Source organism: Homalodisca vitripennis, chromosome 2 (genome assembly GCF_021130785.1).
Source record: "Homalodisca vitripennis isolate AUS2020 chromosome 2, UT_GWSS_2.1, whole genome shotgun sequence".
NCBI classification, from domain to species: Eukaryota; Metazoa; Arthropoda; class Insecta; order Hemiptera; family Cicadellidae; genus Homalodisca; species Homalodisca vitripennis.
This window is the reverse complement of record NC_060208.1, coordinates 128832514-128856444: the sequence shown is the minus strand read 5'-3', so window position 1 is coordinate 128856444 and position 23931 is coordinate 128832514. Positions and strand designations below refer to the sequence as shown.

Here is a 23931-nt window from a genome sequence, read left to right as displayed (position 1 = left end):
CACGACACAAAAACAGACTTAACCCTGGAACTGGCCATCATTTTTCCCAAAATGGCAGGCACTTTTTGGTGATTTTGTAAGGGTTTTGTATTTTAATCACTGCTCATCTATTTTTTTAAGATACAAACATTTTAAAAACATCAATTTCTTTAGAAATAAATGTAGTTTCACAAAAAAATATTAAAGATTAAATCATTTAATGTTATTTTATTTTTTTACAGATTAACGTAAAAATATTAGTAAAGAATAAATTTTTCTCAAAATGTTTGTTAAAAAAAAATAAATAAATAAAACAAGCGATGGTCATAGAAATAAAACTCTAATACCTTCAGAAAAAAATAAAAAAAACTTTATTGTCTAAAATACATGAATATGCTTTTATAATAAATACCTTTGCATAAATTTAAATCAAAATTTAATTTTGATTAAAATTAAATTGTCTTCAAAATAATAAAACACTGAACCTACGTGAACATAGGCTTATTATCAGTTTCACAAAAATCCAACCTATTCACTAAAACTTAACCTAACCTCTACATTTTTCACTGCACTAATTAAAAAAAAAACACTAAACAAACTTTTATTTATACACACTAAATAACGAATAGTCTAAAATATCCAAATAAATAGCAAGCAATACACTAATACCGGCAATGGCGTAATAACAACAAAGAAATCAACATGGCAACCAAGCGATGCGTCGTTCTTCTCTACTGGCTGAGTCGGTGATTGCGCAACAGAACAAAAATAAAATGCTATATAGTTCATAGTCTTCGTTGACGATACTGTTGTTTAGAGCAATTCTTCTTCTTTGTTTTGATATGATTTTTACTATTTCCAGACAACGATAAAGTAACAAAAATAATAAAATTTAATGAAGCTATTTTCGACGCATTAGGCATTTTGGGATTTTACAAAACACGAGCTTTTCAAACGCTTATTTTATAAATATTTATTTTCCAACTGGCTATTGAAAAGATGTTTCTGAAAGCCAAGAATACACTGTTTTCAATGACGACACTTACGATTGTGTAGAACGTAAACTCACGATAGGGAATTTTGACAAACATACGGTAATTTTAGCTTGTTCGGAAATTACGCAAACAAATGGCAATCGGAAATGTGAACATCCAAGTTTAGAATTTTATAATGAAAGATTTAACGTAAATATAGAACGTTTTATGATATAATATGAAACCTTGGATCTTTATCTTTAGATTTACGTATGTTTTACTTCAAACAAAGTAAAAATATACTTGCTGTGAGAGATCATATAACGACATCATGCGTCGAAAATAGCTTAGCGCCATTTTGAAACTGTAGTTAATGCGTCGATAATCGCTTAAAGCCAGTTGCAGGGTTAAAGTGTACTATACATAAAAACACTATCTGGTTTCTTTTAAATGCCAGAAATAAAGATTAAAATATAATGGAAAAGACTCATTTAAACAAGGTTAAAAATCTTAAAAAATGAATTACCATCGCTTTCAGACTGATTGATTTGCTGGAGGGTTTTTCGACTGCGAGGTGGTAAGTATAGGTCCTCCATTTCTTTGGCTTTCTCTTCTTCTTCAACTTTTTGCCGATAGTCCATTGGAATGATTTCATCCTGAACAAACATACATTAGTTGTAATATATACAAATATTTTTGTTCTCAATATTAAAAAAGAGTTCTCACTTTGAGCTATCAACCAACAATTGTTTTATGGGCAATATTGTACTCTCCAGTGTAGCCTCAGACATGTGCTTGTTGTCTAAGAGTGTTCAGGAGATGTTACTGTTGGAGGATTGTATCAGTAGTCTGCCACCTTCTAGCAGACCACCTTCTTTTCCTCCAATTGTTCGCTATGATGGGTTAAGTTAATTAGCTTGCTAAAAATAGTTTTCACAATTGCATGCTTAGCTGATTGAGTGACAGTTACCCAGTCTCTCGTTTCTTCCTCTGGCTCCTGTTCACTCTGTGTGTTCTGGTCCTCCTCGAAAGCGGCAAAAGATGCAACCTTGAAGGCTGATAGTAGCTCGTCCCCTGCTGTGGCTGGTGCATCCTCTGCAGTCTCTGCACGCCGCAGGATCTCATCTATGTCACACTAGAAGACAAAAAAAAATTCATTGTCTTATCTCTTTTGTGACCTTAATTCAAATAATTAGGTACAAAATTTGCCCAATATAATTTTAAATTGCCAGATTATATGTTTTATTGAGAAATGTAATTAAACAAAATTAAAAGCCACTTAGGAGTTCTGAATAATTTTAGCCTTTACATTAAGTTTAGAGTTTCCATAAAGATGGATATTTTATACAACAATAACATGATCAATAATAACTTTAACAATAACAAGATTTAAAAATATATTGAATGAACCATTACAACTTGTATGTTGGAAGGCATCTAAAATTGTAATGACGTCAGTTTGCAATGTTTATGATTGATGCTGTGATAGCAAAGTAACTGTATTAAATATTATTTCCCACTTAACAATGTGTTATGAAAATGAGAAAAATCAGGTCCTACATAAACAGACCAGCTGTTGTAAAATCCATCATCACTATCACCACTATTTGCTGTTGGGCATATGCCTAGGCTATCATCAATGTCACTATCTGTTGCTATTTCCAGTGAGGGAAATTATCACCATCACTTTGTATATTTTCGTAAGTACTAGAATTATCACCATTCTCCAACTCAGCAATTACTTTGAATTCACCAAGAAAAGATGTACTCAGTATCCGGTAACAACATATTGAGACACTGATGTGAACACATCTGAAAATACATTAGGAATCTGGCTACAATAATAAAACCATGCAATTGACGTAATCATTTCAAACTGTCATAATTTGTTCCCAGGAATTCTTTATGATTACACAGAAAATGAAGTAAAAATTACATCATAACAATGTCTGATGCCACCTAACATACTATTAGAATGGTAAAATTGGGATGCCGTATAACGTCCAACGTATGAGTTGTAGGATAAACATTGCAAAACCTGCTGAAAAATCTTAGTCTTTGACATGCTGAATATATTGAAAGATATAATACTATATTAAAATTCAAAACCTGTTAGTGTAAGTTTATTTTTTTTTACAGCTTGATATAATGAATTAAAAATATAATTATGAAAAGTTACTAAAAATTAGTTTTCACTGAAAATATGCTAACATAAATATAAGCTGAGGAAGAAAACAGGTAAAAGTTGATTAGAAAGGCTAGTTTAAAAATGTTACTAACTAAATTATAATTGCTACACCTGAAAAGACAGTGAAATCCAAAAAATTCAGATTATTAATATTTAAAAAAATGATTAGAACACTTTTTGAGCCTTAAAGTTACTCACAGTTGGTTCTTCATCAGCATTCTCCTCATCCTTAAAGAGTTCCTCGGCACCAAACTTGAGAATAGCAGTTAGCTCCTCTTTGTTGAATGGTGTGTTGTTGGACCCACTCTTCTTATCCAGCACTGTTCGACCAGTAGTGTCCATACGCTGTATCACCAAATGGTCCAGCACCATCTTCTTTTTCGCTCTCTCAATGATATCTTCCTCCACGCTGCTCTTAGTCACTAACCTGTAGATATTAACCTGTAAAGAACAGACCATGAATATTATTCACATTTTTCCATTTTTGGTGGCTTCATAAAAATAAACTTCTTGAGTAGGAATGCCCATCTTTTAAATATTACCTTTTAAACATTATATAAATGGCAAAGAGACAATAATGAATTTATGAAAACTTGTCATTTCAAACCTATAGATAACTCAAGAGAAAGCTTACATGTAAATCAATTCAAAGTATGAAGTTCACTGTCTGTAATCAAAAACAAATCTCATAGCATGTGTTAATGCAGGAACAACCCGTTTATAAGTTCATCTCACACAATTATTTGGTGATATTTTAGATATTTTTATTAGTTTTAGTAGTTAAATATTGTTGTATTTTTAATTGATAAGTGATTGATCAGTTACACAGCGACTGTAAAAATCCTGTTACTGTTTCGAAATTTCTTCTGTTTAATAAAATACAACAAACTAAGATTGTGGTTTTCTTTCATAAAATATTTTTGTTATAAGACTTTTATAAAGAATTTTGTTAGTTCTAGAGTGTTTCAGCAACATTTTCATTAAAAACATCTCAAACTCAAACACCTTTTAACATTATTGAGTGAACACAAAATATTACCTGATTTTTTTGACCAATTCGATGTGCTCTGGCCTGAGCCTGTAGATCGTTTTGAGGATTCCAGTCTGAGTCGAAGATGACTACAGTGTCTGCAGTTGCTAGATTGATACCAAGACCACCAGCACGTGTAGATAGCAAGAAACAGAAATCTGGAGAGTTCTCTGCATTGAAGTGGTCCAACGCTTGTTTTCGGAGCTCTCCTTTAATCCTGCCATCCAGTCGTTGAAACGGGAAGTGTCGCATCTGAAGGTACTCAGCCAGTATGTCCAACATGATAACCATCTGTGAGAAGATTAGCACACGGTGACCTGTCTCCCGGAGCCGTACTAACAACTTGTCCAGCAACACCAGCTTGCCTGAGCCTCGGATAAGTTGCTACAAAAAAAGGTGCACAAAACATCAGATTTGGAAGATACAATAGAGCCCACAAATCAAAATGTGTTTATCAAATATCATAAAATTTCAAAGTTCCAATTTTCTATGTGCAGTATCGTTAAGAGCTGAAATCTGAACTAAAGTGGTCTTTGATGAAGCCTTCTTTAACAATTATAAATAGTGTTTATTATTATTACAAAAGAAAAGGATGAAAATCATGAGGGCCGTTTTCGTTTCAATCTCCGATCTCATATCATGACAGCCAGAAACACTGCAGAGCCGTGGTGTGCACAGTAGTCATCAAGCATTTTCCCCATAACATTCGTCACTGCTGGGTTCAACTAGCTAGTTTACACTGAATTGCATTCGCATAAACATGACCGCCTACAACTGATTCACCCGCCACATGTGAATTGGAGTCTTTACGGTTCCTGCAGGAATAGTGCAGCAAAAATCCATTGGAGAATGGGCTGTTTTTAAGAATAAAAAACATCATGAGTTATAGTGATGTACATGAATGGTGTAGAAAGTTTAAAAATGGCCGGACTGAAATGCATGATGAAAGATGTCTAGGACGTAAATCTTTCACTACAAACGGCCTTGTTGAACAAATTTATAGAATGCTTAGAGAAAACCGTAGATTCACAATAAGTGCTTTGTCTTTGGAATTTCCAGACGTATCAAAATCTTCTATTTACTCTATTATTACAAAACATTTAGGTTACAAAGAGATTTGTGCTTGCTGGGTACCATAGATGTGGACTGACACCCACAAAAATCGCTGAATGGCTTCAGCTTTGACATTCCTTGAATTGATCCTTGAATCTGACATTCGACCATCTGCTACACTATTCTCTTCTGCTTGCAGGAAATGTATAACACTCCTCAATTTACAGCTGGCGGGAGAATCAATAGAGGTGGCAATGATTATGCGACTGCAAACTCATCGTTAACTGACTGCTTGAACTCGACGGTAAAAATGTAGCGTGGAAGATGCGAGATTGACTACTGCACTTACTGACCTGCCACTTGTATGGCCGTCATGGCTTGAGTTTAGGGATTGAAAAAAATGCTCTTGTATACAACAGTAACAAGAATAAAAACTTCCAGGTAACCACCAAAACAAAGTTTTTCTTTTTTTATTTAACAAAGTATAAACAATATTTAGACTGCTAACTACCTGGATGTGATCATCAGTTGAAACTCTCCCCTCGAATTCCATAGGCTTGGTAAGTGAGGCATGATTACAACATTTCTTTAACTCCATTACAATGTTGACAAAGACACCAGGCGAGCCTTTGTTGCCCTTCCTTAGAGCATTGTAGTTTTTTGTCAGAATCCACTTGTAATATTGCTTCTGTATGGATGTCATCTCGACCCGAAGGATTTGTTCCACCTGTGAGCAAAATAATACCATTTAGATTAATTTTTATAAGTACTAATTTACTGTTATTTTTTTACCACACAACTTCACATGAACAATGATAGCACATTTAAATTAAGCTAGTGATGCATTGTCATTAAATCTAGCAGTTAAAAGCAGAAACTATTAAATTACCTTGGCAGGAAGAGATTTCTCAACATCTTTTTTAACTCTTCTTAAAATGAAAGGTTCCAGCTGCTTGTGTAGTTTGGCATAGCCCTTGGCAGCTGCATGATCATGTTCCTTCTCAAACTCTTCCCAGTTATTAAATCTGAGTAACAAAATGAGCCAAGTTATATCTTGAAATGAACATATTATATTTTATAGTACGATTTTGCATTTATTTCATAACTATGTATCAAGGTTTACATTTACTAACATCCTAAATATCAGCACCAATAGAAACTGCTTCAAGGTGCAATAAATATATATAAATATATGTAATAGATATATATGTTACACCACACTCTACACATTCTCACTTTAATGTTTGCCAATGACTGACACTATTATTTCTTGACAACGTAAAATAATGAATATTCCCCACATACTACTTTACAGGATTGGCAAGTAGTACTTGAAATCCAACTTGAAGCAGTAAGTATATTAATCTAACATCTTGTGCTCAAATAAAACAGTGACCATAAAATCATCAATTGCAAGCTATTAAAAAAACATTAATAAAGAATATTCTTGACATTATATGACAGTATGCTACTGTTGCAATTATTATTTTTACTGGTAAGATTTGCTAGTTTTTAAGTATCAGGGTATGTTTTCACACACATTTAGTTAACAAAATGCAGTTGTATATTTTTATCTCACACAACAAAGAGATCAGTGTTACTCACAAGCACAGTGCTACTCACTTTTGAGGCATTATGAAGTGCAACAGTGCCCACAGCTCTTTGAGAGAGTTCTGTAGCGGAGTGCCGGTGATGAGCAGCCGATGATTGGTATCAAACTCACGTAGAGTCTTGTACAGCAGCGAGTCATCATTCTTGAGCCGATGAGCCTCATCTACCATCAGCACTGCCCACCCTAGGCTACCCAGGAATGCTTTGTCCTTCAGGACGATCTCGTACGTGGTCAGTACCACGTTGAACTTGAGCCGCTTGGATGTTGCGAACATCCACTCGTGATCTCGGATCTAGAGCAGAGAGGAAAACTTATAGTTATGGTTTGATAAGGTTATAAAATTCTTTCTAAGTAATATCTCAAAAGTAAAATTTTAATGTTTTTTGAGATTTACATCACTTGCAAACTTGATTGAAAATTGTGAGGAGTTCATAAGGCATTGTGATTCTAGAGTGTTTAATATAATGCAAAGATTAAATGACAAAGCAGATAGTAACAGGCACCATTTTAATTTTCCAACAAAATAATACAAATTTAGCTAACAAGAAAAGCAACGTAGAAATTATAGCCACAACTTACTTTGATTGAAAAGGCATTCCTTAGACACACATCCTTCTAGCAATGACAATGCTGAGAGGTATTTTAAAACCGTATTAAAAAATAGGCACGACATTCAAAATCCCTGTAAGGACTAATCTCAGTTAGCATGTAGTGAATATACTGCAGAGCAGCCAGGTTGTGACAGTTTTAAAGTAACTTTATATACAAAATCAGCCTATTGTATATTTTGTCCTCATGGTACGACTTACAAAGAAATTTCTGCACATCTTCACTGAACTTGACTCTTAAGAGTCCAAAACCACCCACTGACCAAAAGGTTTTATATATGCTAGATAACAGAGCTTGTGGAATGATAACTGTCCCAAAAAAGCTCGAACAAGTCGATACTTTGTACATAAAATAGATCTTATCCGATAAGTACATTGGCCAGCTTGGTACACCATTTCTTTGCAAATATGGTGGCTGTTCAAACTTTTATTCATTCCTTTAACATATGAATTCACAACTATGTTATTTATGAAGCTAGAGAAAAAAATATACATAATGTTCTGGAATGCTTATAACATTTCCTAATCATATTTTGTTATAAACAATTCTTTGGTACTCAGAGTTTTCAAGATATCACTTGCATGAAAATCCCACAAGATATTTTCCATCACCAAGAAGTTCAAACTTTGTACAAAAATTGATTTTATAGATAACTTAGGCCAGCTTGATATGCAATTTCGTTCCACTGTAACAGCAGTTAAAACTTTAAAAAATCACAACTCCATTATTTATAAAGTTAAAGGAAAAAGTTATGTGTTCTAGAATGCTTAAATCTTCTAAACTTATTGCTTTACAATTGTTTTATATCAAATTGTTAGAAATGTTTGAGTTCATTCAAATGAAATCAATAGATTTTTATTACAATTTCTTTAAAAAATTTACATTTATCAAAATTTGTTTACATGTAAATCCCATGCAAATAAATTAATAATATTTCAGCTATCACAAAATTCATCGACTTCTTCCAATTGAAAAGGAAGGAATATTACTTGCCACTTTTTATACTTAAAAAAAAAAAAAAAAAAAAAAAAAAAAATTATCACATTATTTCTGTCAAAAGTTGTGCACCTTGATTTTGATACTAACAGCTCCATGAATCCACATATTACATAGAGTTAAATAAAAAAGAGATATTTTTTATAAACAAAATTAAAAAGTGTTAGCAAAAACAACTGTGTTGAAAAAATTAAAATAGTTGGAAATGGAGGAATTAAAGCCTTCTTAACAAAATAATCACAAGAATTAACCATTTTTAATTAAGTGACTAATATAAAACTAATTTAAAATTCATCTGTTACTCTACACTTACAATGTTGCGAGAAGTAACATCTCCAATGTAAGTGACCACATTCATCTCGGGTGCCCACAGTGATAGCTCTCTTTGCCATGATGTCATGGTGGACAGAGGTACCACCACGAGAAACGGCCCATATACCTGATGTGTGTGGAACAGGTAGTAGAGCATACAAATCGTCTGGAAAGGAGACATCAAGATGTTTAAGATGGTTATAAAGTAATAAATACTGGGCATTTTTGAGCCGATGTACAGAGTTGTCATATTCCTTAGTCTTGTTTCATAAAACACTCAAATGAATTATGTAACCTTAATAAGTTATATAACAATTATGAAGTTAATAAAACTAATACATACAACTAAAAAAAACCTCTTTACAATAATTTCTCTAAATAAAAAGATTTCTGAGTAGATTAGTTAGAGCTCTTAAATTTTGAGAACGTAAAGAAAATTTAATATTAATACAACCTATGCATAAACTGCATGGCTTCCAAAATACCACAATGTAGATATGAACAAAAATTGAAAATGTATAACATATAAATTATTTTATTTTTGGGTAAACTCCCAACAACTATTTAATAGTAACTGTCAGCTTGAAGAGTTAAAAAGAGCAACTTTTAACTAAAGAAACATTCAGAAAGACATATGAAAAGTTTTTGATATCCCTGAATAACTTACTATATAAATAAAATAAAAAACAGAAAAACTAAAAACCACATCTAGTAAAGATTCTTCTACATGTGTCTATACTGCCCCGTCGTCATAGCGTTCTTGACCTAACTGCTGCTGTGTATATGTTCTAGTAGAACTTACAAGTTGCCACACACTTCAACTTCCAGTTGGAAAAGTATCGTATCCACATCAAAAGTCACACTGACCTGTATAGTTTTTCCTAGGCCCATCTCGTCTGCTAGAATAGCAGAATTCTCCTTGCACCACGAATGTACTAGCCAGTTTAGACCGCTAATTTGGTAGTCTCTCAGTGTCAACACCTACAACAAACCATTCCAGAATAATCAAATCAACATTTACAAACAACTTAACTCTTATGACTTGTGAAAGATTTTCATGGCAACAGCTTACCTCTTGCCCACCCATATACTCAGGTTGCTCGTTGATTTTGATGAACTTTGGACGACTTTTCAGTGCTTTTGTCAATTTTGAAGGTGTCCTCTTTGAGTCTTCTCTATCCCTGAATTCTTTAATCTTCTTTGGCCACTTCCTCTCAATGAGGCCAGCATCTTCCCAAGTCGCTTCACTATATGGTAACGATTCCCACTTGATATAGTACTCTGCATGATCTTTGGAAATACCTGTAATAATGAAACACATTTTTATATGTTGGTTTTTTTTTTACAAATTAATTACCCAAGTCAATTTTTACACATCAATTTGTAGCCAGCACTACAATGAATAATGAACTTTAAGCATTCATTAGAATTACCAATAATCCTTTCCACCCTGTTGTAACTTTTCAGAAGCTCTTGTGTCAACTCCAACTGGCACTCATAGTATTCAATGTCTTCAGGAGTTGTGAGTTTTTTCCAGTACTCTATGTCTTCTTCTTTTCTTATGAAATTTTCCAACTTCCTTATTCCTTTGGCCTGAAACAGGAAATCTCGTGAAACTGACGGAAAAATACATTTATTAAACTTAATAAGTTTTTCTGAATAACCAACCAATATCAAGAAGACAACATTTAACAAAATGCTTGTTACCTTTTGATCTTTAAGTGATTGCTCTGACTCCCATGTGTTGTGAATGTGTGACCAGCCTTTCCACTTGATGAGGTATTGTTTTTCCGTATTCTCAAGGTCGTTAGGATCACAGTCAGCATTTGGGTCTCCATTTTCTTCCATTGCATACATTGTTGTTATGTTACCTACCACTGAAAACATTCCTGTTTGGTTAGAAATTTAAGCCTGGAATTGGGGGACCATTACTGCTAAAATGGCAAGCATATTCTAATGACTGTATAAGGTTCCTTAAATTACTGCTCATTTGTTCTTCAAAACTTTCCAAAATGAAAATTGATAAAAAAAACATTTCTCAAATTAAAAGCACATTTTCAAGCAATGTAAATTTTTAAAGACTTGTGAAACTAGAAATATATGAAAATATTTGGGTAATTGAATTTGTAGGTAATTTGGATCAAAAATAAAGAAATGTAAAAAAATTCAAAACATTTTGTTGTATTTTTTATGGAACTATTCTAATTAGGTTATTATTAAAGGAATACAATTTTTTTAACATACAAAGATAAATGAAGTCTGATGGTTATAGGGTCTCATGTATCAACACATTTTCTATGAAAAAACTCAGGTTTAGCTTTTACAAAAATCTTGATGGCAAAATTTGAAACAGAAGTAAAACATGTCTTATTTTACCAGGTGAAGTTAGGGCTAAGAAGCCCTCCCTAACACTTAATCTGTGAATCAATGGCTTAAGACTTCCCCAACACAGTGAGAAATACTAAAGAGATTTTTGTTAAAAATTGTCTGGATTTTTTAGAAAATTATTAAGAAAATATATTTATTGCAATAACAAAAAATGTACTGTAATATATATTGCAAATATTATAATATATTTTTTCAACATAAAAACACGCTAGTATCTTCATAAAATGTATACAATTGTTTACCGTCTAAAATCAGCAAGAAAAACATAATAAAGATGTTTTATTTACTTAATCTCTTTTTTGTTTTGTTTTGTTGCGATACATGCAACCAAAGATAAAACTAATGAAGAATCTGTTTAGCTAGCATTACCATTTTGAGATCTTTTTACAAAACATATTATAATGTTCATAAGGCTATTTGTTTGAAACTGGCTTCTGTGAGAGATTCTGAGAATATGCATTCTTTCTAATAACAACACTTGAAATTGAGTAGAACAAAAACTCTAAAAAGGAAAAGTGTTATATAAATATATATTTTTGTGTAAATAAATTACTTTAAAATTATAATAGAAAATAATGAATTATAAATTGCTTATTGTCAAACTAAGGTTTAAAAAAATTGATTTTAGTACTGCAAACTGATCAAAACAAATAACTCTTTTTATGGATAAAATTGTGTTATGTAAACATTGTTTACATGATTAACCCTTCAAGGACTAAGGGTTAATCCGTCTTCCTCAGAATATTTCTCGAGGTATACCAGGTCGATCCATCAGTCCGTTGTAGTGTTGGTAATAAAGACCTACAATTTATACAAGCTGTCATATTCATTTTACATATTGAGTGTGAATTCTGTAATTTTACGAAACGCCAAAACTAATGAAGAATGCAGATTGCATAATTTTATGGAAACCCTGAACTTTCAAAGAATGTGGATTACATAATTTTAAGAAATAGAGGTTTTCATTTAATTGTATTATGCAATCGCTAATTGTAGTAAATATGTAGTAATTATGTATTTAACCTCTATTATTTTGTTAATAACTTTATTCTCCACTAGAATATATTACATCTACTCATTTACAAAACAACAGCTGGTGACTTGCATTGTTTATTGTTTAGGCTAGCATTGTCATAGATTCACCAAAAATGTCTAACTTCAGTACAATTTAAGTATATGTGCCTTAAACAGTTTTTTGTTTAAAAAATTACCTGTAAATTGCTTATTTTTGCAGCGTAAAACATTCCAATCATAACTTTTTTTATTTTTGACTGTAACTTTTGTTGTGTCCATAAAAAAAATGTCAAACCTTTTTACTTAATTACATTACAAAAATTAAATATTTAAGTTCATGCCCACTAGTACTATTACATACTAAAAAAAACTGCTGTTTTATCAGTGGTGAGCATATCCTTTTTATGATTAATTAATATTTTTGGCACGTTGAAACAATTTTGGTCCTCAACGGTGTGTGTGTGTGTGTGTGTGTGTGTGTGTGTGTGTGTAACAGCATAGCAAATTTAGATTATCGGTCTAAGGGTACACTTGCTGCATTCTTAACATTTACAGTAACATCAATGAAAACAGATGTGGGTAGAAAACTATAGAAATACAAAAACGGTTCACATTTAAGCTTACCTCCCTTCTTGCCACGACGTTGAGCCAGAACTCTTTCTATAGTCTCAGCATTGTCAACTGCAGCGGGGTCAGGCTCAGCGTACTCTACATCCACGAGGTCATCAGAGTCTGTCTTGTCCTCACTGTCCTCCTTGTAGCTGACAGTCGCCCCCCGCCTTGATTTGGATCTTGAAAAGAATCAACAAAATCAAATACCTCAATAGGTGACATTAACATTGGTACATGCTGATACCTTCCAGACATTAAATCAGGAGACCAAATGCAACAGATGTTGCATTTTTAACACGTATTTGGAGGATGATCCATTCAAATGAATCTCCCCAGGTAACAACACTAAAATACCAAAACTTTCTCATCAAACAACAATTGATCAAATAATTTATAAATGAGATGTAAATGGCAACTCAGGACTAACATGTACTATTACAATATTATTCTGTGGGCGCCAAGAACATTTTGTTTATTAAATTATGATAATGCACAAAAACCATATTCTTGATTTAATAATAATAAATGTTCTGGGTTTGTTTGATTTATGTAATAGGATTCCCACGCATTTAAATATATTGTGTGTAAATGTGTTTTAATAATTTTAGGTTTTCTTTTGATATGGTGTCGTGTCCAGTATTAATACAGTGGTATGCAATTGCAGATTTTTCTTATATTTAATTCTCTGGAAGATGGACCAATACAAAATTCAATATTAACTTCATGAAGATTACAAAAATAATTTTTTAAATGTATATAGTATAATTCTAGTAATTTATTTTAGTTTACACACTACGCCACACAGGACAAATTAATATTAAAGTCATGTCTAACTATTGTAAAAAATAAACTACTTTTTATATTTACTTTTGTGATGTGTCTGAAGAAGATAGAGAGCCTTGCTATCAAAAGGCCTCACCAATAAATAGTTATAAGCATTGGTTGGTGTGTTTTCCATGTAGTGATTGAACTAAGTAAAGCCAATACAAGCACTCCATCTTCATTAACATTAGGTTCTACTGTGTTATTTTTTAGAAGAAAAATCTTAGTGACTTAATAAATGTTTTTATTATTAAAAATGAAAGTCAATAATAACCTCTTTGACTTGTCATCATCTGAAGAGTAATTTGATTCCTCAGATGACGAGTAAGATCGCCGTTTGTTGGAGGTGGCTTTCTTGGGGGATGGTCGCTTTTTGGGTTGAGATCTGGCAGTTCGTCTGCTGGGAGGTTTACTTCTTGGAGGTGGCACATCTCTATCAGTCGAGCTGTCATAATCAGTAGAGTCTGAGTTCCACGTCCTGTGTTCACCCAAAAGAGATATTCATGAGCATGTAATTTTAAACTAAACTTATGACGGTCATTTGGAAAGTAAGATGCTGAACGGATGGGTTAGCGACCCACAATCTGAGTGGTGCTATGTAGCTATGTTTAATACGAATCTGGCAGTGTCATAGTGAATGTTGCTATGTCATTTTAAATGCTCTACACTAGAGTTCAAATTGGATACCACAATCAACGTTTCCACAAATTTCTCGCAAAAGCGGTCTGCTTTTAAATTCCCTCCAAATAGTTCTGTTAATGTCTGATAGATCGGGCGATCGTCTTCACTTGTCTACTAAGAGTGTTTAACAACGGTCTACGTTTAGAATTTTCAAAAGTTTTATAAATATCCTACAGATTGCAGTTGTATGTCGAAGTTGAAAAATCATTCACATGAGTTTACTCTCTGCCGTAACTTTGCTCGCGTGTTATCGTTCCTACATCACGGATACCCCAGCAGGCCCATGTTCCATCTGAACGAATACCTTTGCAGCTGAATTTTCTAGTATACAATAGCGAGAGATACGATGTGGCGCACCATTGCTGTTCGTGCGGCCGCTGGCCGTGAATTAATTCGCGCCCGCTGGTGCTCGCGCGCCAATACAATACAATCCGCAATGGGTTAAACTGGTGCCAATTTTTTTGTGAAGAATGAACTAACGTTTATAACGAAAAGCGAATTGGCCAACCACCTGTGGTTTTGATGACCTCGTCAAACACATCAATCACAAGGTCAGTAAAGTTCAAGTTCCAAAATCACAGATCTCTCAAAACATTTCCCACAAATATCAAGAAACTTGGATATTGTAAATTTTATGTCTGATAGAACAAAAAGAATGGGACCGGCTCTAAAGTTTATTATACATGAAAAAGGTGAAACGACATAGTCACTGAAAACGAAACATGGGTTTCTGATGTCAATACAAAATACAATCAATGGAGTGACAAATTGTATTCAACAGGTATTAACATTTCTTTTACCTAAGTACGATAACTGATTACATGTTAACGGTAACAGTGTTGAAAAATTGCGTAAGAGTTGTCCTTTCAAATGTATGTAATAAAAAAAAAGTGTAATAGTAATGTGAACATTTTTAATTATTTAAGCAATTTATTTTCCAAATGACCTCACATATCCAACTATTTATACTAACTACTTTACTTGAAATAGGGAGTTAGTAATGGATCCAATTAGGAAGCTAAGCTCAAACTGGACAAGCAACCAGTAGGAAAGTGATCTGAACATTATAAATTGACCAGTCCAATCATGCAACATTTGACAAGACTTTATAAAGTAATCTGAACATTATACATTGACCAGTCCAATCATGCAACATCTGACAAGACTTTATAGCAATGGAAACATCTATACAACAGTGATCAAAATTAAAGTACAGTGGAGTCCCGCTAATCCGAACACGTGTAATCCGAACGTCGGTTAATCCGAACAGGTCCAGGAGGAATTATTTATAACGATAATGAACAGTTATAGGAACTAATTACTTAAAAAATGAAAATGGGTGCATCATTTCGTACATAAACAAAGAAAACTTTAATTAAATAGACATACAGTATTTTATTAAGACAAATTGTGTACGGTACAGTACAAAAATAATGAAGTTAAATACAGTACCAAATTGAAACTTATAGGTTAAGTATGAGTTAAATTACTGTATTAAGAAGTGAAATCAAACAAAAATTGGACGTACAGTACTGATATTATTATTGAGTACAATATTAATTGTTAGAAGACATAAATTCAGTTATTGTCTTCTGTCGCATTGAAGAGAGTCTATTGGATGACGCGTAGTTTCACCATCGTGTCATAAACATGATATCGGCAGGTGTAGCAGTAGCCTGTTGTTCTAAGTATCGTAGTACAAGGTTAAGCGCTGCTGCACCGTCTGCGTGTGGCACCAACTCTCTTTATCACCCAGGTTATCGTCGTCCCGTAGCGCGTGGACCCGTACAATATCCAGTACGCTCACATTGCTTAACAATAGAACTCTCACACTAAATACGGTAAACGTGCTTAGTATTCGCAAACACGTTTATTTGTCAAGAAATACAATGCAACAGTCAGAAAACATATTTTAATAAAAAATGTTGATAATTCTATAACAAAATAGACCCATTCTCAACTTTAAAACGTATTCTTCTGTAATTCTGGCTAATCCGAACAATCACATAATCCAAATAGGGCTCGGTCCCAATTAGGTCGGATTAACGGGACTCTACTGTAGATACAATTTTTCAAACAAATTGACTAAAGTACAGTAACAGCCAGCACATGTATTTTAATTTTTTATGTTCTTAGGCACACTGTATTAAGTCAATTACAATTTTCATTTTCCACAATAAAGTCTCTTTTACATAATTAATAATATTGAAGATTAATCTCAATTAATTTTGAAAATACAATGAAATTCCACCATTCCTTTACTTAGTACGGAAAATCAAATGACTATGTTGACACAACAGACCTACCATTTGTTGTAACAGAATTAGACATTTTGCAGGATCCTATCTATAGCACTCTTCCTAAGTTGTGAGTCACTTTGAAAGTTAGATTTTGTGTGGTACTTCTAAAACACTCCATTTTTCTAAAGCGTGTTGTTCTTAAATTAGAAATTTCTCATAAGATAAATGATATCTTGGAATATGTGGAAAGATTGTGCTACTTTACAAACTCATACCGAACTAAAAGTTATTAGTATTTTCCTTGAACACATCAAGTTTGTTAACAACCATAACAGATATTGTGTTTACAACCTACATTACATTGTAATCACAAATCAATAAATTTATATTAACTTTGAACAAAGAATGGTTTGATATTAATACATTATTAATGGTGGAAAGAAAAGATTTTAGAATTTTTTTAATCATAACATTTCCTGAAAATATTGTATAATAAAATAAAAATTTTGGAACTTACTTGCTCGGTGATTTTTTGGAGGTAGATTTTCTTCTGCCTTTATCGCTACTGTCACTCTCAGCGACCTTCAGACGTTCTGGTTCTTTCCTACTACGTCCTGATCTCCTAATACCATACACATCAGGATTCTCTTCCCAAGCCTGAAAAATAATATTAACTAAGAAACACAGGACATTTTTAACTTGGAGTAATTAAATTGACACAACCAACTTTTCCATGAATAGTTAATTTTCAAAAGTTAACCACTATCATATATTTGCAATAAATTTCCTTTCACAAAAACCACTAAAAATAAAACACACCTTAACATATTTCTGGTTGGTTTTTGATGGACTAGAGTTGGTGGTTGTTGACTTGCTTTCGGACTCACTGCCACTCCCACTCTTGGATTTTGAAGAACCATCATTATCTGAGCTTGATCCAGAATCACTGTCAACAAATTGTATACTGTGATTACTAGCTCTAACTGAAATCTGTACACAGTGTAGTTTACCAACAAAAATAGAATATTGTATGTAACATAAACAAGAATAAAAGTAGGTAATGATTACTGATACTGCTAGTCCCATGTAGGTATAAAAAAGTTCGACTAGATTTATTCAATATACAGAGTCTGTTCAATGAGTATCGGAACTGGTTCGCTATATCCCCATCAAAACGATGGAGGGGAGTCTGACTGGTTGGCCTCAGTAGAATGGCCCCCCACTCAGGTGCACTTTAATTCAGTCACCTGAGGGCAAGCGTTAAGACAGGAGGTAGATTGTTATGACGTGTGAATTTTTGTTATAGTGTCATCACGCCAGCATGAAGTGGACCGACCAGCAACACTATGCTGTGAAGTTTTGCTTTAAACTCGGGAAATCCGAGACCCTTGACAGGATCATTAAACACGCTTATGGGGATATACCTTAAGCTGCACAAGCGTTCTTGAGTGGTATAAAATATTTAAGGAAGGCCGGGAGGTCGTCAAAGATTATCACAGCGTTGAACGCCCGACCTCTAGAACCTATGCTCAGGTGGCCAAAGTGAAAATAGTTTTGGACTATAACATGGGTTTAACCATAGCCTTTATTAGTGAGGAGACCGGCCTTTCAGTAGGAACCACCCACACCACTTTAACAGAGGATCTTGCGATGAGGAAAGTGTGCGCGAAGCTGGTGCTGAAAGTCTTGAGCAAGGAACTAAAACTGTCACGGGTAGAAATTTCTCAAGAAATTTTGGACGACGTCCAGGAAGGTTAAGATTCGCTCAACAACGTTATTACCGGTGATGAATCGTGGGTATTCCAGTACGACACGGTAACAAAACGTCAAAGTTCAGAATGGTACATACAGTGGTCCCGGCCTCCAAAATAAAAACAAACCATGCTGACTGTTTTTTCGATAGACGTGGCATTGTTCACAAGGAGTTCATGCCTACTGGAATGACCGTAAATGCTATGTTTTACGCGTGAGTACTGATACGCTTGCAAAATCATGTACCATTCATTGCAAAGAATTGGAAACTTCACCATGACAATGCGTCGTGCTACGGTGCAATTGATGTACAGCAGCTACTGACAAAATTCATTGTGGCAACGTTACCTCACCCCTCCTACAGCCCAGACCTGGCTCCAGACTTTTTCTTTTTCCGTGAATGAAAAGGGAGCTCAGAGGCCATTGGTTGAGCAGACGTACCAAATTAAAGTGTATTGATGCAAAAGAAATCTATTTTGAAGATAATCAAGTAATTGTAATGATAACTGCAATAAATTTTGACTTTTGGAACCAGTCCCGATACTTATTGAACAGACCCTATATAAATAGCTTAAACCATATTCTTATATAAACATATAAAGATCAAGATTTAACTTTATTGTGTATTTCAAAACAGACAATGTTTACCTTTCTGATCCAGATGAGGAACCTTTACTTTTCTTTGATTCTGCACCGCTCTTATTAGATTCACCACCACTCTTGTTGGATTCAGCATCACTCTTGTTGGATTCTGCATCACTTTTATTGGACTCAACATCGCTCTTGTTGGACTCTTTGTCACTTTTGTTTGATTCTTCTCCATCACTCTTGCCCGATTCGGCATCACTGCCACTCTTTGACTCATTGTCATCACTCTTATCCTTGTCAGATGTTGCGTTCCTGTCTGATCCCGATCCTGATTCCTCATCTGACCCCTCCTAATAAGGAACACAACAGGTCAATTAGAAAGAGATGGGTTGTCGAGGACGAGAGATAAATAAGTATCGAGGACAACATTAAGAGGTCATCCATCTGACTAGAAACACTCCCTACAACTGTCCCTCCTGCCCAGGTTCCAGACATTGTAGGAGCCTCCTCTGCAGAATAAAGACACTATTAAAGTCATGCTGGCAACGAAAACCCCAGAATATTATTCTTTACACTATTTATTCTTGATTCAAAAATTCCAAAGTATGAGTTTTTCAAGTTCCAAAAATTTCAGGATCTAATATTATTCTTATCAAGACTGATACAAACTGTTTTAGATTAATTAAAAATTTTTATTATGTGAAACAATGATTACAATTTGTGATAAAATAATAAAACATTTTTATTTGAGAACTTTTGGATTTTCATGGTAAAGCATTATACTTGTATCATCAGCATAAAGGGTGACAAAATAATCAATACTCTCCATATTATATTTAAGAAAGATAGGTAAATCATTTATGAAAATGAGAGATATTGGAGGACTCAATATCGTGCCTTGAGGAACTCCTCTCTTTACAATAGAAAAATCTGACTGATGTTTGTAGCTCAGTTGAACACGTTGAAATCGTCCTTCCAGAACGGTCTGAAGCACCATTTAAAAACAATACTTGGATACCAAAACATTCTAGTTTCTATAAGAGAATGTAATGGTCCACAACACTGAATGCTAAACCAAGATCACAAAATAACCCTCAAGCATACTACCTTGACTCAAACAAAGATAACACATGTTTTATAACAGAATCCATTGCTTCAGGTCTGGGCTAACGCTAATGACAAGCAGATAGGTAGAAGATCTTATTCTGAAATAAAATGATAATGCTTCTTGAACGTAATTTTTACAAATATTTAGGCTATTACTGGTATAATTGATACTAAGACTGTAAGAATTTTAATCGGTTGCTGCTACTTCAAGGATTGGACCTGTTTAGAGAGTTTAAGGTCACTTTTTAAAAATTCCTAATAAGATTTGGAATTTAAAAAAACTAAAGTAAAAATAAGAACTAGTTCTTGAAAATGTTCTTATATAAATATTAAAAGATAAATACATTTTCATCAATGGTGTTTCCCAATGAATTACTTGCTTCAAATGTCTAATGCACTCAAAAACTATTTAAAGGAATTCTGAATAACTGGGATATGACCAAATAAAAGTGAACAAAGCATTCATGTTAGTGGGTGTAATTCTAATGGGTCACAAATTTTTATACAAAAAACCACAAGAGAGTGCAGTTGAGGGAGGAGCCTATTTTGCCCGTGACCTTCGAGCGGCCAACGAGAACTGAGCGACGTTGCTAAACTTGTTCCCCCGCTGTAACCCACAAGTCGCGCGAGTCCAGCGTTCTTAAAATACTTAACCGTTACGCTCGAAAGAAATGTTAGAGCTGTCTTGAATTAATTAACTACGTATTACAAAATGTAATTTTACGGTCAATTTTAAAAAAAAGTACATCTCTGTAGCTTATTTCCATGTTTGAGTTAAATGGATTGAAATAAATTATTGTATTATATTACTCATATACGAAGATCGTAGGATTAAAATCTTTAGCCGAAATATAAATTAAAAAGAAAACATAAAAATACTGCAAAAACGTTAATTTTCCGTAACAGTTAGATAATGCCATTATCACTGATATATAATAAGGCATTACACGTTTGCATAGTATAATCATGTTATGTTAAATGGATTTTCAATTTGGTAAGAAAGTTATCAAATACATCTGAAATATATGTTCTTTTCCATAAATATACTTATTCAGTACATAACGGTGGGAATTGTTGCCGCAACGGTTTTGTTACGCACTTCGGTTCTCATAAAGTTTGCAACGCAGGAAAACAAAGAAGTCGAAAAATCAAAAATAACAGGCTTTGATGACTTTGAAAAAGATGTTTTGAGACGAACTGTCCTTTCGTACTACGACAGAGGGGAATTTCCCACATGAAAAAGAATCACGCAGGATCTCAAACAAAAACTTGATTACAACGGATCGGTAACTTCAACAAATAGGTTATTAAGGCATGTTGGTTTCAGGTATAAAAAAACCAATGATGGTAGAAAGTTTTTATTGGAACAAAATGATATTGTAGCGGCTCGTTTAAAATTTTTTGAGAACTATGCAAGAGCTTAGAGAATCTGGTGATTGTAGGCCCATATATTACCTCGATGAAACATGGGTTAATGAAAACCATACTCGAAAATACATATGGCAGGACACGACTGAGTCTGGTAGACTAAAGGTTTCCTCTCGGCAAAGGTAGAAGATTAATAATTTGTCATGTCGGTTCGGCAAAATATGGGTTTTTGCAAGAATGTAAGTGGGTTTTTCGGTCTAAGACATCATCCAGTTCGGACTATCACGATGAAATGAACGCTGAATCGTTTAGAAAATGGTTTAAAAAATGCTATGCATTTTGGAAGAAGGCTCGATCATCGTCATGGACAATGCTCCATACCCACTCAGTACTCGCCGAGAAAATTCCAAATTCATTGTGGAGAAAGGAAGAGATTCAAAATTGGCTGTCTCGAAAAAAACATACAATGTATGAAAGAAACGAAACCAGAACTTATAATGAGGGTTCTCCCCATATAAAACCCAACAAAAAACTTATGAACTCGACGTATTAGCCAATACAATGGGACATACAGTTGTCAGGCCTCCCTCCTTATCACTGCCAGTACAATCCCATTGAAATGGTATGGGCTCAAGTGTAGGGAGAGGTAGCACGTAATAATAAGACATTTAAAATAACCGACGTTGAGAAACTTGTTCATGATGCTCTGGACAAAGTGACTAAAGAAGACTGGCAATCAAGAGTTCAGCACGCAGAAGCCTTTGCAGCAAGCTGATTTTGAAAAGGAATGTATCCGCACAAGTGTTGTAGAGCAAATAATTATAAACTTAGCAGACAATTCTGACACGAGTAGCAGTGAGGGTAGAAAGTGAAAATGACTCCCGAGGTTTTGGCTACGATATTGCCGCCTGAGAGCGAATAAATAATATACAAGTGCAAAGGTAAGAATATTATTAAGTCAATCATGCTTTTTAACGTATTTCATTTTAAAATAGTAGGCCCTAAAAGTTATTTAGTAAAAAAATTTGATTATTTCATAATTTAAAAATATAATTCTTCAATAATTTTAAAATTGATTATATTGTTATATTTTTTAATTATTTTTTAATCAAGCAACACGTCATGCAGTGTCCAATATAAGCAACATGTATATTAATTTTGTGTGTGTTTAGTAATCGTACTTTACTCTGACTAACTGACGGGACGATTTGTTTTGTTTTAATCGATAGTTAGTTTGTAATAACATTAATAAACTATACAAGTAATTTAAATATAATATAGCAAACTGTCAACTCATTTTAAATATTGTTTTTCAATTATACTGATAAGTTTTTAAATGTTCAGTATCAGTGTTAGTTGTGACAGTGCAGCAGCGGTTTATCAGCCACAATGCGCCAGCCGTGCCGGGCGGCAAGTGGCAGTTGTGTGGCAACGTCGCGCAGGCCAGTCCATTCTATTGGGTCGCCGCCAACTGCACTCTCTGGTGGTTCCTTGTATAGGCCATCCACTTCTAGTTCACACATTTGTCTCATGATGAACAACCAGATTAGATGTACAGCTGTTGATAATATCCCTTGTTATTTTAACCAGATTTCTACTAAAGAACATGATAACTTCCAAATTCCAGTGAGAAAGGCAGAAAAAGTACGAGGCGTTCAAAGAATTCAAAAGAAAGTCATTGATAAGTTTCTTTATGCTGCTTCCTAACCCTAGAAAGGTACTGTGCGTATTTTTTACCCATATGCAGGATGTTTTGTCCACTAAATATTGCAGCAATACTGACAACCGTCCATTTAGCATTGCTCTCACTCTTCAGTGCTTTGTCGTCAACTGACGACAGCAGAGCTTTATATATTTTTTTGATCTTATATTGATTTCATCTTTTGATATGCGTAACTTTTATAAGAACTTACTCTAACTGCATTAATTTGCCAATGTAAATTTTACCCATCAATACTCTTGCATGAAATTTTGAAAAAAAAAGAATAGGATAAGTATTAATATAAAGCATGCTATATTTTTATTAGACTACATTATTAAAAATTATTGTGAACATTTTGTGCTTGCCTAATTTAAATAAAATTACATGTGTCTGATATATTGTGTTTGTTTTCAGATTTCTTTAGACAATGGGTGATATGAAGATCAACAATGAAAATATTAATTGATTCATCCTCTGATAAAGAAGATAATGTAGAGTATGAAGTTATGGTAGAACAGAAATAATATTATAGTGATATTAATCCTGAGCATCTACCAGATGTCCAAGAGTTAGGATCTATTGATGAGTTGCATGCCCATATTGTTAGAGAAAGCACTTTATATGCTAATACAATTTTTGACTTATTGAGTTTCAAGGTAATGGAGTTTCTAAAGAAAATATATATATATATATATATAAAATAAAGGTGTGAAAAACAAATAAAGACATATTTTCTCGAAGAAAGTTTGTGACTTTCTTATAATACACGGACAAGATGATACAGTGTTTACCTGAACACTTGTAGTAAAAAATTAAGAAAGGTCAAACTTCAATTTTTTTCTGATTTATGAAAAATTTAAAAGATAAAAGATTCATAGTTCTCAAATATTACATTTGAATTTCA

At 33.6% G+C, this 23931-nt stretch overlaps 1 protein-coding gene across 1 annotated transcript in view; it reads right to left on the bottom strand.

Moving 5' to 3' along the window:
- LOC124354728 (chromodomain-helicase-DNA-binding protein 1) overlaps positions 1-23931 on the bottom strand; it is a 77172-nt gene that overhangs the window by 32710 nt on the left and 20531 nt on the right. Inside the window, exons 2-18 of the mRNA XM_046805385.1 lie at positions 18911-19200; positions 17330-17456; positions 17028-17167; positions 13864-14067; positions 12780-12946; positions 10461-10630; positions 10187-10346; positions 9826-10055; positions 9621-9734; positions 8755-8919; positions 6848-7128; positions 6114-6249; positions 5736-5951; positions 4181-4555; positions 3340-3582; positions 1924-2088; positions 1480-1609 (exon numbers count right to left, since the gene is read on the bottom strand). Of these exons, the coding sequence (XP_046661341.1) occupies positions 1480-1609; positions 1924-2088; positions 3340-3582; positions 4181-4555; positions 5736-5951; positions 6114-6249; positions 6848-7128; positions 8755-8919; positions 9621-9734; positions 9826-10055; positions 10187-10346; positions 10461-10630; positions 12780-12946; positions 13864-14067; positions 17028-17167; positions 17330-17456; positions 18911-19200 (3313 nt within the window). The remainder of the gene's footprint in view (positions 1-1479; positions 1610-1923; positions 2089-3339; positions 3583-4180; positions 4556-5735; positions 5952-6113; positions 6250-6847; positions 7129-8754; positions 8920-9620; positions 9735-9825; positions 10056-10186; positions 10347-10460; positions 10631-12779; positions 12947-13863; positions 14068-17027; positions 17168-17329; positions 17457-18910; positions 19201-23931) is intronic.